General features: G+C 36.1%; 1 protein-coding gene across 1 annotated transcript; it reads right to left on the reverse strand.

Moving 5' to 3' along the window:
• Positions 1-1,473: 1,473 nt before the first annotated feature.
• LOC110787958 (pheophorbide a oxygenase, chloroplastic) lies at positions 1,474-6,365 on the reverse strand. Its single transcript, XM_021992597.2, has 7 exons — positions 5,727-6,365; positions 5,308-5,543; positions 4,419-4,545; positions 3,482-3,618; positions 2,790-2,949; positions 2,049-2,327; positions 1,474-1,914 (listed from the first exon to the last, which is right to left on the reverse strand). Exons 1-7 carry the CDS (start codon positions 6,153-6,155, stop codon positions 1,660-1,662), a joined length of 1,623 nt encoding a protein of 540 aa, XP_021848289.1. The 5' UTR covers positions 6,156-6,365; the 3' UTR covers positions 1,474-1,659.
• Positions 6,366-18,776: the final 12,411 nt, after the last annotated feature.

Below are 18,776 nucleotides of genomic sequence, written 5' to 3' on the forward strand. Positions count from 1 at the left end.
GTGAGCTCAACTCCAAAGTGTCAAGTGTCAAGTGTCAACCATGTAGCTTTGACATACCACATGCATTTCATACGGTATAGCAAATTAAATACGTACTCGGTATGTAGTAGCAATTTAACTAAAAAAGTTAAAATAAATAAATAATACTCCGTAGTAATAATAATAATAGTAATAATAATAATAATAATAAACAATCAAATTAGTCATATGTGTTTATAAGGAACACCAGTGTCTATGAATTAACTTGGTGAATCGCTAGAGCCAAAATACTTCTAACTTTACTATTAAGGGGCAAAAAAAGTCCCATAAACCCCTGCCCCTCGGACCCCCACCCTAATATCTGGAGTCCCCAAAACATAGACATACAGATTATTCTTTTTGAATTTTGACAGGAAAGGCCGGAGAAAGCGAATCAAGCTGAAACTCCGTACAAAATACAACCCTTTCTTCGGAATTAAGTTGTATACCGTAGTTCCTATTTCCTAGTCCCAGTCTGTACTTGATACGTAGTACTCCAAGCCACATACTTGCAAGTTGCAACTGTTAGAGCTATTCCTAGTCGTACTACTGACAATTTCAAAGACAACTTTTTAGGGAATCATAAATCAGAACTAACTTTCACTATGTTCTCGCAAATTAGCTGAAATTTTCAATCTTTTTTAAGTTTCAGCACACTATAAATACCCTCCAAACCCTCATTCTTAAACATCACAAAAAACACACAATCAATCCTCTCTATTTCCCTTCCTCATTTCCTAACCTATCTACAAAAAACTCATCCAGAATGAAGCTTGTTTTCGCTATTCTAGCCTTGTTTATGGCCATTACAACGGCACAAGCACGGGAGCTAAGCAACGATGATACTGATAAGCATAACGATAATTACATCGATAATGCTGCATATACTGATTTATTGTTCCACCCTCCAGTCTCTGCACCTGTCTTCAACAACGCCACGAACAAGTGCTACAAGGCGGTCCACAACCCACATTTGAAGTCTTGCTCGGATGATGTTCGAAAGTACTACAAGTCACACAAGATTTCCTTTAGTCATGAATGTTGCACCGCCCTACGCAAGCTCAGGAAGGCTTGCCCTATCATCAAGGCTCACCACCCCTTCATTTTCAAACTTGCTAAAACCCATTGCAAATAACTGATCGAGTGAGATGCTATTTTTCATTTTTCATTTTTCATAATGTTTTCTAGGACTTTTCAAGGACGTACTAGCCTTATAGTTGGAATAGCATACTTCATGCTATTTTCAGAATAATTTTTGCTTCTTTCAGAAACTTCAAATTATTCACTTTATTTTTGCTCATCACCTAATTTCTATTAGTCTCTTTTATACTGCTTTTATGAACTTCTTCACAATTTCTGTTCTAGACGCTGATTTGTGCATAGCATAATTATCTAAGGTTGATGCAGCTAGTATTAGCTGTGATATAAAAGATGGAGGAAGGAGAACTAACAGTATTTCAGTACAAAAATTTGACATACTTTCCTTCTACCAATTAATTCTCCGCACTTATAACAGTACAACAACGGCAAAACTATCTACATCGCGTAAACATTAATGGCAAAGAATAGTTTGGGAAACCTACCTATGAATGGCTATACGGAAATGTGACTCTCTCTCTGCTGACTGCTGGCGTAACAGCACTAGTCAATGTCAGCGTGTACATAATCAACAAACACAAAGTTCTTCTGAAGCTCATACAAAGTATAAGCACCAGCAGCACTAATAATCGCAAGCCCACTTAAGATTAATCGCAACTGCAATGCTGAAGGAATGCCTGCTGTTGCAGCAAATATGATGGCTGTTGCTATCAGTATTTTCTGCCAAGTTTGGAAAGCCTCGTAAGCTCCTTTACATGATGAACACTTCTGGGTGTGCTGCTCGAATCTATCCAGCATCTGCATACAACACAAACAGGCATTACAACCACAAGTTATGTGTTATTTTGCAGAACCAATTATTTTAGGCAAAAGTTTGATTACTATACTTTACAAAACAGAGTCACAGGACTCACAGCATGGCGTTTACTCACCTGGCGTTTAGACAAAACTAATGATGGTAGTGGTTGTTGGCTTACGGTACCAAACCATTCAGGTTGCCCATTGCCATGCCGTCTCAGCCAGTTACGAAACGCTAAAACAAAACGATCTGCCTGAGTTGGTGTGAATGTTATTTTCGTATATTGGGCATTAATATCTTCAGAATCCTCTGTTGATTTAGAAAGGAAGACTTTTTCTTGACCCTGAAGCACAATCATATCTCCGTCATACACTTTGTTTGACGTCCAATGTTCATGCCATCTTGGAACCACCTAAAACAATCAGAACCAACCACAAATAAGAACACGTGTACAGTGGCGCACGGCACAAAAGATGATACTTGAGCTCCAATCCTCTTCTAAGGAGGAGAAAATCCAAGATTCCTGCAGCTAGTTTATACTCCTATTAAAGCACCTTACTACTCCAATTATAAAGCATTATGGATTAGGTATGTGCAGAGGAAGGAACGGTGAAGACATATGCGAAAATGATAAAGGAAGTCTTGAGACAACATGAACCACAGAAATATCTGACACCTAATGTCTAGGTCTAAATTTAACAGAAAAAAGAACCAGAAGTTTGTACGATTAAATATCTCACACTAGGAGATTATTTATAAAGAAGAAATCACTTGGAAACAAACATAAATAATGCGTGTGTTTTCAGGCATGTGCCAGAAATGCGATAAACAAATGCTGGAATCATCTTTTCAACACCTAGAACTTCCCACTCACCTGCCACCAAGAAGTGCCCGGCACTGTCAACTGGAAAAAGTTACGAGCACTACAAACAATTGAACGTGTCTTGCCAGGTGCCATTGGTATGTTGAAGGAGCATATCCATATCGTCCAATTCTGGTCACCAACTATAGGAAGCTTTGTATCTATCTCTATCCTGGACCATGGAAAAAAAATTAACACATTTTTAAACAACTAGTTTAATTGTTCAATCTAAACACAATACTATTAAGCATCTTCAAGTCTTAACAGGCGCGCTATTTGCAAAGACATATCAAAGTAGCTATCAAATTTTCTTGTACTCAAAAGTTGATTTTCTAATGATATCTTGCTTTCAACTTCCTAAAGATCGAATGTAAATCAGGACACATCTTTTAGGATAAAAGGAGTTACACGTTACAATAGTTACTAATTTTATGTTGAGAAAAACAACGACTATGCTAAAGAATCATGACAAAAACAGAAGAAAAAACTATCTACTCGATATTGGATCACGGTTTTCTTTCAGGCTCTAGACAAGGCATACTAACTACTAAGATTTTCTTTATGAACAAGAAAGTAATGCATCAGAAATACAAATGTCATACCAAGAGATTTCTTAAACCCATTATAACACAATTAAATTAACCCAGTACTATACCAGAGTAGCATACAAAAATATTTACCAGAAATGTTAATCTCAGACTTACTTATTCATATAGTAACAAGGTGCGATAAAATCAGAACTTATTTTTGGGTTACCATCATTGGCTCCAGTAAAGCCCCAAGAACCACTAGATTCAACCTTGAATGGCAAAGGCTTGGCCCTGTCCCTCCTTCCTGTAACCTGGATTCGGGACAAAGCATGCAGGGATGGAGTCAGGAACAGCAAAGAGCATTCAGCTTCTAAGGACTATCTTTAACATGCAATTACTAATACAGTCAATTAACACAACAATTCCAAAGGGTCACCAATAATCAAAGTGGTAATGGATCACTGCTGACACGCCATTATCATCTCAGAGTTTAGTAAATGAAATATGGAAGATATGCAGTAAGCAGAAGCATTTCAAGAAATATATAAAACACCCAACTAATTAAAGCTGCCATCGAGTTACATTACAAAAAAGCAATGAACTATGATAGCAGTTGCATATGATGTGGATTCATGTTAGTTGCCTGTTAGCATTGAAATGGCCAGCTACTATTTTAGAAAAGTCCTGTATGCTTCTTAGTTACGCTTTAAAGTTTAGAGAAATGGCCTGAGTGCCTGACTCATAATCTGTTAAATGGTACGTCTTTTAGTCCTGGTAAGCGACAATGGATAAGACCCATGGGAAGCCTAAAAAATACAGTAACTGTCACTTCATGGATTTTAAGTCTGTTTTAGATAACTTTAAAACAAAATTTAGAGATCTAAGCATGTACTTTTAAGTTTAAGTTGAGAAGCATGTACACTTTTCCCATTTTAGCTTGAAATCAAAAACTTATGGGGAGGAAGCTTAGTGACAAATTGCTTTGATCAAATGCGATTATGGAAAGCAAAATTCTAAACCAGAGACAACTGAGGCGGTAACCTTAGCCTAAACCATATTTCACATACATAAAGGTCAACTACAAACATAATGTTCCAATATTGAAGTGGACCTTGTGATGAGCAAAGTCGATGTGCGAGGGATCAGCGACATTCTCCATCAAAGTGTCATAACCGTAATACAAATCACGCTGGATCGATACTGTAGCAAACTCAGGCTTATCAAAGTCATCTGGCAACCTAACCAATAAACAATACAACCCCAAATCAGCAAACTAATTTAGACAATTAATTAAATGTTGAAACACACGAGTGCAACGACAAACATTAGATATCCAACGAATAAAATACTACATACGCCACTCACTTTACAGCTTGGAGAACTACAATAACTAAGCTGACAAACAACCATCTTACACCTAACCATCAACTTACTAATAATTAACTGAATAATGAATATAATTTACAAAAAAACTGAAGCATAACCATAATATTATGCATACATCAGTCACTTCAGCACTTCATAGCATCACCATCTTATTATATAATCAATACTTCATATGATGTATAATATATTTCTCGTGTCTTAATCTAGTTGTCACATTACGTCTTCAAGTTACACTAAAGTTGGTCTCTATGGCATCACCTATGGCTCGGGTGCAAAGAGCACCACAGCCTTAAACGGATACACTCAACAGCACAAACGACATGTTTGTATGCAAGGCATGACACAAAAAACTTAACAATTTATGTCACTTGCATCTAACAATGCAGTTTTTGTTACCCCAACTATATAGTATGTGCTGCCGAGTGCACCAGCTAATGTTTGTGTTGCCATTGAAGCCAATATTGCCCATTGAGCATTAACATTATTGATTCCGGGCAGATTATCAATTAAAACCTCAAAATCATAAAAAACACTACTCTTTTTTTTTTTTTTTTTGAGGGATCATAAAAAGCACTACTTGTAATTCATAATTCCAAGAGATTAGGATTAGTTACCTAGGAGGTTGAGTGGCACTAGCTCTCTCCCACCCATTCTCATCAGGCCAAACAAAGAGCAAGCCTTGAGACACCATAGTCGGGAACCTAGTGGCACAGGCTCTAGGCGACTTCACGGCCCGAGCTTCCGGACCCTCTGATCGGGCTTGCGGAATCCGAGTACACGCCCCACCCCCATTAAAAGACCAACCATGATACGAACACTGCAAATCCCCGTTCTCATCTATCCTCCCTTCCTAACAAAATCATCCAAATTTTCGCATTATCATTAAATTTCAATTCCACTACAATCGACCAAAATTGAAGGATTAAAAAAGACCCAATTCAACAAATCAACACATCAAACAAAAATATAATAATCCCATTTCATCAAATCAAATAAAAAACACGAAATCCGGCAAATTTTGTCAAATTCTTACGGATAGAGGAGCGAGACGGTGTGGGCATTTGTCATCAAAAGCAACCCATTGATTACTCGATTTCTCAAACCACAATACGACGTCGCGCCCAAGCAGTTGGAAAGGGGTAGGGACACGAGCATCGAGGTCTTCGAGGAGAGAGACTGGGTACCAATGATCCCGCCATGTGAACTTCGACGATTCCTCTGTTTCTTCAGTTTCTGGAGAAATGACGTCGTCTGAGAAGTCGAGGACTTCCTCTTCAGAAGAGCTAATTGTTTGCGATGGGGCACTGACTCGTAGTAACGGAAGCTTCGAGAATCTTCTTGAAGAGGAAGAGTGGGTGATCTGGGTTTTGCGGGGGTGAGGAGTGAGAAAGGGGAGGGCAGAGAAGGTTTTAGTGAGAGAAGTTGGAGTAGGGGTCGTGGTAGAGAGAGAAAATAACGCCATTGTTGGGATTATTGACTGAAGAAAAGGTGAAGTTTTAGTGGAATTTCATGAAAATGGAGGATTGAGTTTGGGAATTGAGGAGAGAGAAAGAGAGAGGAGTTTGCGTGCAAGCATGAGGTAGAATAGTCGTGAAGAAGTTCCAAATGTGCAGGGAAATTCGAGAAGACGACAATGGAGAATTACGACCACATGTTTCTCATTTCTTGTCATTTCTCCACTTGAAGGACCTACCCGAGTATAATCTCATTGATTGATCGGATAACATTTCAATTATATTTGGAAATTTTGTGAAAAACGTTTTCATGGAAAACGATTTTCCCCTTTTCAGTCATTTTACGTTGTTTGGTTGGGTAAGGGATGTAAAACAATTTTACATGACTCAACTCCCTCTCCTTTCTTCCCCCTATCTTCACCATCTTCTCCCATTTTCCTTTAAGATACCAAACAAAGGAAAACTAGTTTGGAATTGTGTTTTCCCTTAAAAAATGTTTTCCGTGAAAAATCATACGCCTTACCAAACGGAGCCTATTTTTAAGTTTGGTGAGTTTGTGAATTGTTATCATAGCTTTTTAAAAAAAAAATTAACTAATTTATAAGTTTGATTTGTTTGACAAACAATATAATTTGACGTTTTTCATTAAAGTTATCCGTCGTGATTTTTCTATTCTTTTAAATATCTCTTTTCATTTGTAGTTTTGTTCATTTGCCATATTATATAACCGTTGTTGTGTAGTTCAAAGACGAAAAACATTAACAAAAAAACGTCAAAGGGTAGTGTTAGCCTCTGTTCTCCTCTTCACCTTATTTTCACTTATTTGAGTATTTTTACTTATTTGAGGTCTAATAAGATAAAATAAAATAAGATAAAATAACGGCCAATAAGTTTAGATAAGATAAGATAATATAAGTTCAAGGTCAATAAGATAAGATAAGTTCAGGACCAATAAGATAAGACAAGATAAAATAAAGTAAATATTACATAAGGTAATATTATAAGTTTCAATAAGATAAGATAAGAGTCAATAAGATAAGATAAGATAAGGGTCAATAAGTTTAGATAAGATAAGATAAAGGTCAATAAGATAAGATAAGTGAAATTCATGTGAAGAGAACACTACCTTAGTCAAACAAACCAAACTTATAAGATAGTAAAATATAATTTTCTTTTTAAAAGATAGCAATTCACAAAACCATCAAACTTAAATGTAGTGTTTCACCAAATTTTCATTATATTTTGGTAAATATTTTGGTGGAAAAGTATAGGTATTTTCTGTTTTTCTTTTATAAAACTAGTTGTTGGGTGCGAGGTCTCCAAAATTATCAAAACGGTTATTCAAACCTATGCACCTAGTGCATAGGTTAAGTAATCATTGCTTCAATATATAAAGCAATTAAATATAGTCTCCATAGCTAATTAAGGTTAGATTTTCAGCCTTCTTATTTTTATTATCCCTAATTATACTACTACTTTATTTTCTTCCCTTTCGTTTGCATATATTGTACTACTCCGTTGATTCTTTACCCACCATATCTATTTCCTTAATAAATGCCCTCCAAAATGTGCGCTGCGTAAAAAAAAAAAATTCTTTTTAATTTTTTTGGTTTTAGCTTTCCCCTCCAAACTCTTCTTTTCTTTTTACTTTCATTCCAGCCAATAAATTAGCATATAAGAATAACCAAGCCATTCAATTATTAGAGATAAATGGAGTCTGTTTCAAATCAACGATTTTCAGCGTCATCAAATATAAGTTGTAGCAGGTATGACACATTCTATATCCTTTATTGTCATTCGTTATAAATTTTTTTGGATGGATAGTTCCGACGAGTAAAATTTAATTGAGATTATATCATATGAGATAGATTGAGATTAGTACTAGTATTGTCGTGCATGAGTTTGCAATAGTTAGGTTCATATGAGAATATGTATTGTATCAATCCTCTAACTAGTTAGCCTTTTGTGGAGAAAAGTTGAATAATTAATAGCTTGACAATCACTGTAGTTGAGTATAAATATCAAATAAATGATAAAATCGATGTACATTTTACTGTGTAATATGGTTTTTATCTAGTTGAATTTTGACATTCTTGTTTTTATCATGTCAATATCACATTATAGGTTTAAAATTATTGATTTAAACTATACTCCGGAAGATGAATTATGTGATGACTCCGGACTTGATTTCATTAATTAATGAGTATATACGAGAAATATACGGTGGACTTAAGTGGAGAAGATTGTGAGAAGGTTACATATCAACTTTTTTGTGCCTTTTGTTGGGCAATCTTTTCTTACTCAAGAAGAAGCTCATACGTTTTTGAGAATTATGCTAAAAGAAGTGGCTTTTTAGCTCGAAAAGGTTGGTTTATCAATAAAGAAGGTAAAATGAAAAGACGAGATTTCACTTGTCACCGTGAAGGATTTTCACAGATAAAATTTGTTGACCCATCTAAGGAGCAACGAAATAGAGAATCTCTAAGGTGTGGGTGTAAAGCTGTTATGAGAATCAAACTAAAAAAGTCCTTCGTTTTCCGGAAGAGTGACAAGTTATACAATTTATATCCCAACACAATCATGATTTGTTACCTATAGAACAAGTGCGCTTTCTTCCATCTTACCGCAACATTACTGAGGAAGATATCGGATTCTATTATTAAAAGAAGCTTCACTTACTGTAAAGAAAATAATGCGAGTTATGGAGCTTGACAAAAATATAAAGCATGGAGATCTTCCCTTTCTTCACAAAGACATTCATAATTTCTTAAACAGAATTTGCCAAGAAATATAAAAGATTGTGCTAATGATCTTCTAGATTTTTGTAAGCTTGCCAAGGAGGATAACTCAAGCTTCCAGTATTAATTCACGGTTGATGATCAAAATAGACTAAAAAATATTTTTGGCCACCTGCTTATTGTTTTGAATATGGTATCAAGAGTCCAGAGATATTATTGCTTTTGACACTACTTATAGGGTGAATTCTTATGATATGCCTTTTGGAATTCTCATAGGAAATTGACAATGATGAAAGGACTATATTATTTGGATGTGCCCTCCTTCGCAACGAGACCGTGGCAACATTTCGTTGGTTAATGAAGGTTACTAATTACAATTTTTTTTCTTGAATATAATTAACTTTTAATTAATTTTAGTTGATAACTCTTTTATTTTTATTTTTGGTGCATACTTTTTTTATTCTTATGAAAATGATACCAAAGACAATTATCATCGACCAAGATTCATGGATGACTCAAGAAATAACAATTGTGATGCCACTCACAAAACATGCATATATATTGTATATGGGACATTACTGAAAAATTTAGTGGTTGGTTTAAGGCAATTCTTCGACACGAATATTCATCTTGGTGTGCATATTTTTACAAACTTTACAAGCTTGACAATGTTGATGATTTTGAAAAAGAATGGCCTATTGTTATTTCCAAATTCAATTTAGAGGAAAATAAGTATGTTAAAGGCTTATATGCAGTCAAAGTATATATATTGGGTGCCGGCATATCTCCGTGGCAATTTTTTTGGTGGTATAACTATTACCGGGAGATCGGAGAGTATAAATGCTTTTGTGAAACGTTTTACGTCATCACGCTCATGTTTAATGCAACTTATCAAACAAGCAAGTGTATTGTTCTTAATCGTATTGAAATAAGAATTTGGAAATTGCATATGGGTACTCTTTCTTATATTTGTTGTTTCAGTAGCAGTAGATTGATTCTTTTAATTTTTTTATTTTAAAATGTAGGTTGATCTGGCTATTGAGAATAAATAATTACACCATACCATGTTTGATACATATAGGGGTTCCTCTCTTAGAACTATGTCTCATTTGGAGGAGCAAGTTTATAATACATTCACAAAACTTTCTTTCAAAAAGTTTCAATAACAATTTGCATGAGCAACCCTGTATAAGATATGTGAGAAAATTAAGGTGGATTCGTAGTGAAACATTATAAACAACCATTTTCATAAAAGCACAACGTGTCATGGAATGACGACATGGTTGCTTGTAGTTGTAAGCATTTATAATTTTGGGGTATTCTTTGTCGTCATGTTGAGTAAATTACTCCATAAGGACTATTTTGAGATACCGGCTACATACTTACCATTGCGTTGGAAACGTGATGAGTTTCATAAATCAAGTAGAGTTGTTTTTGTATGTACTAGAGAAACACCTATTATTGAAGGGTTGTATTATAATATTTAAAAACCCAAAATTATTAATTCAATTGGAAAGCCTCCAAAGTAAAATTAAAACAAGGTCGTCTCAAGACAAAATGTGAAATTGGTGGAAGGAGCGAGTCAAGCAGGCTAGAGGTTGTAGTTTTTGAAGGAAAAACGGCCACAACGTGACAAGTTGTCCGGATAAGGAGAATAATAATGTAAATCATGTATAAAAAAAGAGTAAAATGGATTCTCAGAGGATATAAATCCTATTTTCACTTTAACGATTTAGATTAGTGTATTACGACATTCTTGTGTTATGTTACACTATTTTATTTAGAATCATATTGTAAGGTTTATATAAACACTTTGATCAATATTTTTTCCCCTTATGAATGGGATGTTGTCGTATGCTCTTATAGTTACTTTGGTATGATCATGGTCATATATAGATGGTTTGCTGCAAACTAAACATGTTAGTTTAGTTTGGTGGGAAAATGGTGGGTTAAAAAAAACAAAAAAAATATCGTAGGAGCGAAAGCGGACTACTGGGCAGTAGATTATCCATGTTTAGGAAAAATTCATATATGAAGTGTTGGAAGTATAGGTAGTGATGCTTCAAAAGAATGAAAATTGTGCTTGTCCCACATTGACAAAAAATAAGAGTTTTACCCACTTTATATATCCTCACTCCACTAATAGGTTTGTTAGAAGACTTGAGAGGAGGCTCTAGGCCACCGCACACGCGCGCGCGCGCGGGGGCCGGGCTCGGGCGAGTGGCGCGGCGCGTTCGCGGGTGCGGGTGGGGCCCTTTTTGCCACCAATCAATCCCGTGTAACGGCTAGTTGTTGTATTTTGGTAACCGAATATTTTCCATAACGGTTACAGATTTTATTCCGGAAATTGAGTCGTTGATTGATTCTAATTGATTACCGAATTTATTTCCTTCCCGAAATAATTCTTCAGCCTTCCGTTATTTATTTTGGCTTCCTCCTTCACAAAGAAAACACAGAAAAATTGCTCTCCGAAAATTTTCCTCTCAAACACATACTCTCTGATTCATTTTGGGAAACGTTCAATTTCGTTTTCAATCTATCTTTTTGTACTACACCAACGAGATAGATGTCGTGTAACCCTGGAGGTTGATTGTCAAGAGGTCGTGTGTACGTAACGGGGCAAATTCAACTTTAGGGCAGTGTTCATACACGCCACGACTTGGTTAAAGATAAGTTTATTCGTTCATTACTAGTCATTGTTCCTACAATCTAAAGTTGAATTTTTTCTTCCGTGTTTTATTTTTACAATGGCTGGTCATATCCCTACTGCTATCCCTTTTACTTCTGCCATGCTTCCCAACCCTTTCATCCCTGATATGTCTAAGTTAGATCCTTTCGATGGGAAGAATTATAAGATGTGGTCTGATAAGATGGAGTTTTTCTTGGGTCAAATTGGGGTAGATTATTGTCTTACTGTTATTGCTGCCCCTGCTAATTCCACTAGGGATTTTGAGAAAGATAACAAAACCTGTCGTGGGATGTTGTTGCACTACATGACTGCTTCTCTTTATTTGATTTATAGTAAGTCTAAGAATGCTATGGAAATTTGGGATGCTCTGAAAACTAAGTATGGAACTGGTGATTTTGGGACTAAGAAATATGCTTGTAGTCGTTGGTTAAATTTCCGTATGACTGATGATAAGCCTGTCCTTGATCAAGTTCATGAGTATGAACATTTATGTGCTGATATTGTTGCTGAGGGTATGAAAATCTGTGAGCTTTTCCAAGCCAATTGTCTCCTTGAGAAATTACCCCCTTCTTGGCAAACCTATGTCCATTCCATGAAACACAAACAAAAAGACTTTACCCTTCAAGAACTCGTTTCCCACATTAAGATTGAAGAGCAGAACCGTATCCAAACCAAGGGAAAAACTACTGACCATTCTTCCTCTACTGCTAATCTTGTTGAAACTAAAAGAAATGCAGGTTATAATAAGGGACCGAAAGGCAAGGGTCCAAATCAGTTCCATGGTACAAGGCAGAACAACAACAACAAGGAGAAAAGGCAGTTTAAAGGAAATTGCTATACTTGCGGTAAGTATGGTCATTCGGCTAGGGAATGCAGGCAAGGACATGGACCTGGGAACAAGCCAAAGGAGAACAAGCCTCAAGCTAATCTCACTGAAGACATCATTGCTGCTGTTGTGTCCGAGGTGAATCTGGTGAGCAACGTGACTGAATGGGTTGTTGATACTGGAGCAACTCGCCACATTTGTTCGAGCAAGGAAATGTTTCAAGACTATGAAAAAGTTTCTGAAGGAGAATGTGTCTTCATGGGCAACTCAAGCACTGTGAGTGTACTTGGCAAAGGAAAAGTTTTTCTAAAGCTTACTTCTGGAAAAACTATTGCTTTGCAAAATGTTTTGCATGTACCCGATATCCGCAGGAACCTCATTTCTGGTGCTTTACTTAACAAAGCAAGTATCAAGTTAACTTTTGAATCTGATAAACTTGTACTTACCAGAAATGGTGAATTTGTGGGTAAGGGATTTTGTAATGGGGGTTTATTTGTGCTTGATGTTGTGACTGATAATAATAATAATTCTGCTTCTGTTTATATTGCTGAGTCAGTTTCTTTATGGCATTCTAGACTAGGTCATGTGAATGTTGCATCTGTCAAGAGACTCAAACAACTTGGTCTTATTCCAGATTTTAGTAATACCTCTTTTGACAAATGTGAAGTTTGTGTAGAAGCTAAGCACCCGAAAAAAGCCTTTAATAAGAATGTATGTCGATCTTCTACCCTACTAGAACTAATTCATAGTGACTTAGGCGACTTTAAGAATTCCATGAGTAGAGGAGGAAAACGTTATTATATTACCTTTGTAGATGATTTTTCTCGTTATTGTAAGGTCTATTTATTGAGTACTAAAGATGAGGCAGAAGAGAAATTCCATATTTATAAGGCTGAGGTTGAAAACCAATTAGACCTGAAAATAAAGAGAGTTAGATCAGATAGAGGTGGTGAATATGATGGAACTCCTTTAAAGAAATTTTGTGAAGCTAATGGGATTATTCATGAGGTTACAGCTCCTTATACCCCAGAACAGAATGGAATAGCTGAACGCAAAAATAGGACACTTAAGGATATGATGAATGCTATGCTTATAAGTTCTGGTATGCCTACTAACATGTGGGGTGAGGCAATTCTTTCTGCTTGCTATGTGCTTAACCGTGTTCCCCATAAGAAATTAGATAAAACCCCATATGAATTGTGGAAAGGGTTTAAGCCTAATTTGGGTTATCTTAAAGTGTGGGGGTGTTTGGGAAAAATAGGACTTCCTGATTTCCAAAGGAGTAAGATTGGACCTAAAACCGTGGATGGTATTTTTATAGGTTATGCGTCCAACAGTGCTGCATATAGATTCATTCTTAAGGATGCATCTGGTTTTGGACCAATTCGTGAGTCAAGGGATGTAGAGTTTTTTGAGCATATTTTTCCTATGAAAGTTAATGTTCAAGCATGCTTACCTGTTGCATCTCCACCTTCCATTGTGCATCATGACATTGCATCATCTAGTGAGACTCTAGAACCTAGAAGGAGTAAAAGAACTAGAACTGAGTCTAGCTTTGGACCCGATTTTATTACTGCCTTCCTAATTGAGAAAGAGTTATTAGACGAGCAAGAAGTTGATGCATTTCTCTTAGAAGAAAACCCTAGATCCTATGGAGAAGCTATGAGGTCAATTGATTCAAGTTTTTGGTTAGAGGCCATAAATAGTGAAATTGAGTCTATCATGAGTAATAACACTTGGATTTTGTCTGATCTTCCTAGAGGTTGCAAGCCCTTATGTAGTAAGTGGATTTTTACTAAGAAACATACTCCAAAAGGATCCTTGATTAAGTATAAAGCTAGGCTTGTGGTAGGAGGTCATCGTCAAAAGCATGGTGTAGACTATTTTGATACATATTCTCCTGTCACTAAAGTTGCCACCATTAGGGTCTTAATTGCACTTGCATCCATTCATGATCTTGTTGTGCATCAAATGGATGTAAAAAATGCTTTTTTGAATGGTGATTTGAATGAAGAAATTTATATGAAGCAACCAGAGGGATGTGTTGTTCCTGGACAGGAAGATAAGGTATGCAGGCTCATTAGATCATTGTATGGATTAAAACAAGCACCTAAACAATGGTATGACAAATTTCATCAAACTATTATTTCTAATGGCTTTCAGGTAAATGATTCTGATGCTTGTGTGTATTCCAAACTTTCAAAACTTGGTTGCATTTTCATATGTCTATACGTGGATGACATGTTAATTTTTGGTACCAATATAGACATAGTAAACGAAACCAAGGCTTTCCTAAATTCTTGTTTTGAGATGAAGGATTTAGGAGAGGCAGATGTGATTCTTGGCATAAAGATTACTAGAACTTCATATGGGATGTCTTTAAACCAATCTCATTATATTGAAAAGATTTTAAAGAAATTTGGTCAATTTGACTGCACTCCAGTGCAAACCCCATATGATTCTAGTATTCATTTGAAAAAGAACAAAGGTAATTCTGTATCACAGGAACAATATGCCAAGATTATTGGAAGTTTGATGTTTTTGATGAACTACACTAGACCTGATATAGCATATGCGGTTAGTAGATTGAGTAGATATACTCATAATCCTAATCAAGATCACTGGAATGCATTGATTAGATTATTGAAGTATTTGAAAGGCACTATCAATTGGGGTTTACATTATCATAGAGCACCTTGTGTTCTTGAGGGATATTGTGATGCCAATTGGGTGTCGGATAGTGATGAAATTCAATCTACTAGTGGCTATGTTTTTACTCTTGCTGGAGGAGCTATATCATGGAAATCATCTAAACAAACTTGCATTGCCAAATCTACTATGGAATCTGAGTTTATTGCTTTAGAATTGGCAGGACAGGAAGCTGAATGGATAAGGAGTTTGCTTGCTGATATTCCATTGTGGGGGAAACCAACTCCATCAGTTTCAATGCATTGTGACTCACAAGCTGCAATTGGGGTAGCGAAAAATCAAGCCTATAATGGAAAGAGAAGGCATATTCGCTTAAGGCATGCTATAGTTAGAGATCTGATCAGAAAAAATGTAATATCATTCGAGTATGTAAAGTCCGAGAGGAATATTGCAGATCCTCTCACCAAAGGCCTTTGTAGAAAAATGGTGCTTGAGTCAGCACAAGGAATGGGTTTAAAGCCTATTGTGGATTAAATTGTGGTGGACACCCATCTTAGGAAATCTAAGTTCAATGGGTCAAACGAAATCACAAAAGAACTCATGTTTGTTACTACTACCCTTCCTAATAATAAAAGTGATGTAGTATTTTTCTAACTGTCATATGCGTAAGGTTGAGCTAAGGCTCTTAATAAGTTCATAGCCTTGAAAAGGTGGTTTGTGACAGTACAAACTTGATGAACTTACCTATGTGAATGTGGGGGTTACGCCCAATCCCCTATGAGAGTCCTTAAGGCTTAGGACCACTAGAGCATTCATGAAAATCCGGGTATTTTGTGGGGCACTAAAAAATTACAAATTGCGAAAACGAGTCTTGATTTGAGAAAAGTTGAAACGCGCAAAAGTAGTTTACTAACTTCGTGATAGGTTCAAAGATAAATCTACCTAAAACGACTGTAAGATATTTTTGTATGCGTTGGGTGTTAATTCAAGTCCAAAAGACATTGACACTTTCAAAACTAAAGTCTCCGTTGCCCAAAACGTTCCTTCCTAATTTTTCCTGTTCTTTTGAATCATGTGGGGGATTGTTGGAAGTATAGGTAGTGATGCTTCAAAAGAATGAAAATTGTGCTTGTCCCACATTGACAAAAAATAAGAGTTTTACCCACTTTATATATCCTCACTCCACTAATAGGTTTGTTAGAAGACTTGAGAGGAGGCTCTAGGCCACCGCACACGCGCGCGCGCGGGCCGGGCTCGGGCTCGGGCTCGGGCTCGGGCGAGTGGCGCGGCGCGTTCGCGGGTGTGGGTGGGGCCCTTTTTGCCACCAATCAATCCCGTGTAACGGCTAGTTGTTGTATTTTGGTAACCAAATATTTTCCATAACGGTTACAGATTTTATTCCGGAAATTGAGTCGTTGATTGATTCTAATTGATTACAGAATTTATTTCCTTCCCGAAATAATTCTTCAGCCTTCCGTTATTTATTTTGGCTTCCTCCTTCACAAAGAAAACACAGAAAAATTGCTCTCCGAAAATTTTCCTCTCAAACACATACTCTCTGATTCATTTTGGGCAACGTTCAATTTCGTTTTCAATCTATCTTTTTGTACTACACCAACGAGATAGATGTCGTGTAACCCTGGAGGTTGATTGTCAAGAGGCCGTGTGTACGTAACGGGGCAAATTCAACTTTAGGGCAGTGTTCATACACGCCACGACTTGGTTAAAGATAAGTTTATTCGTTCATTACTAGTCATTGTTCCTACATGAAGTTCTTGATCGTTGTGATATTGGTCTCATACAAGGAGAAGAATATTGGTAAACAACATATTTACACATGGAAAAGCTAAAACAAAGAAAATTAAATGAGTAGCATTTTGGAGGGCATTTATGTAAGAAAATAGCTATGGTGGGTAAAAAAATCAACACATGGAAAAACTAAAACAAAGAAAATTAAATGAGTAGCATTTTGGAGGGTATTTATTTAAGGAAATGACTATGGTGGGTAAAGAATCAACAGAGTAGTACAATATGTGCAAAAGAAAGGGAAGAAAATAAAGTAGGAGTAATTAGGGAACAAATCTATACCTAGTATTTAAAAAAGGAAACCAAACCTATTGCCACGTGTCCATCCTACCACTTCCTAATTAGTGCCATTTTAAAAAAAAAACAAACAAAACCCACCATCCTTCCCCAACTTCCCGTCTTCCACAACTTCCCCCATTGACATCCCCATTTACTAAATTTCTATGACAATCACTTCTCCATTTATCATCCTTCAATTTCATTAGCAGTTACAAGATATAAATCTCTCTATTAATTCTTTTATGATCTTTAATCTCATCCATTTCCTATTTCATCTTCAATTGGAATGAGAATCTCTTGATCTTGCCATAAATTGTAAAAACTCTTCAATTGATCCACCATCTTCTTTATGAGCTTCCATTTATAGATCAATTCCTCCCAGAATCATTAATAATTGAGTAAATTATGTCGGTTACACTATGTAAACACAAACGGTCGCTGATATTTCGGCTCTCATCTCTAAATCCAATTCTTACCCTATTTAACATAGTAGGTACGACGACAGTTTTGCTATGAACGTGAGCTAGACCGATACAGGTACCTTTTTTGGGCTCCTAGCTTTTTCCTATTTGGGTTAACCAGTTCAGTTGATTAGTGTTGATGTATTTGTTTCTGAATAATAGTAGTATGCTAATATTTAGTTTGTTTTGTGTGTGGAATTTTTGTTTCATTGCGCTTGATTGAGGTTGAATGTGCACCAAGACCAGAATAGGGAAGCCAAATCAAATGTTCTGAAATTGTGTTTCATGCGTTGAGTTGTGCCCTGGTTTTTTCCCCCATTTAGTTTTAGTACAAAGTATTTGAGAATTTAAATTTAACTTAATTTTATTGTTGATAGTGAAGAGAAGTGTGACAGGTTGGGTGGCAAATGAGTCAAACGTTAAGGAAGGATTATTGTAGTTGAGAGTTGTCACCAGTACTACTGTCATTTTGCTGAGGAAAAAGAACTGCAGGTTTTGATATCCGGAAAAGTTAAAATCAACTATCCATCAAAGATAAGTTATGTGTTTTTACTCATGTTATATAGTTGGACTTCCTGTGATTAAATTAGTGGCCAGTCAAGAGTGATTAAGACTTGGTTTTGTTTGTGTTTGATTGTTGGGCATTTTTTACGACCATATTCCATCGATCCTATCTATTTCTCTTGCAACCTCCGTCATGGTAGGGCGATCTTCCCATTTCAATTCAAAACACCTCTTAGCAAGATACGCAACTTGCTTAAGCTGCACGATTGCTCTATCACTCACTATTTTGTCATCAGGAATTTCAAACAAACGGGTTTCCTTAAGCTTTCCTAGAAAGCATACAACAAGGTTTCTCTCATTCTCGGGCTTTGCATATGAAATAGCCTTCAATGTAAAGTAGTGATTATATTTCTTCTTTGACATATTAATAGTTTAGAAGAGGCTATTAGCATTATCAATGAATACAGGTTACAATTTTCCATTGGGTATGATTAGCAATATACGTTCTTGAAAAATGATATTCAACAAGATCACTGTTTGAGAAGTTGAATTTCTTGATAGTTCTGGGGGAATTGACGAACAAAGATCACATTTACTTGGTGTCATTCACTCATTCCTTTTAATATGAGTTTGTTCAAATAAAGTCTTGATAATTCATTTTACAGTTTTGGGGGAAT

Source organism: Spinacia oleracea, chromosome 2 (genome assembly GCF_020520425.1).
Source record: "Spinacia oleracea cultivar Varoflay chromosome 2, BTI_SOV_V1, whole genome shotgun sequence".
NCBI lineage: Eukaryota > Viridiplantae > Streptophyta > Magnoliopsida > Caryophyllales > Amaranthaceae > Spinacia > Spinacia oleracea.

What these genes read in the sequence shown, in the direction of transcription:
- LOC110787958 (XM_021992597.2), bottom strand. Translation starts at nt 6,155, where the DNA reads ATGGCGTTATTTTCTCTCTCTACCACGACCCCTACTCCAACTTCTCTC. An exon ending in TCGACTTTGCTCATCACAAG is followed by an intron (nt 3,619 to 4,418) that starts GTCCACTTCAAT and finishes TCCCGAATCCAG; the next exon opens with GTTACAGGAAGGAGGGACAG. An exon ending in CCTTGTTACTATATGAATAA is followed by an intron (nt 2,950 to 3,481) that starts GTAAGTCTGAGA and finishes TCCATGGTCCAG; the next exon opens with GATAGAGATAGATACAAAGC.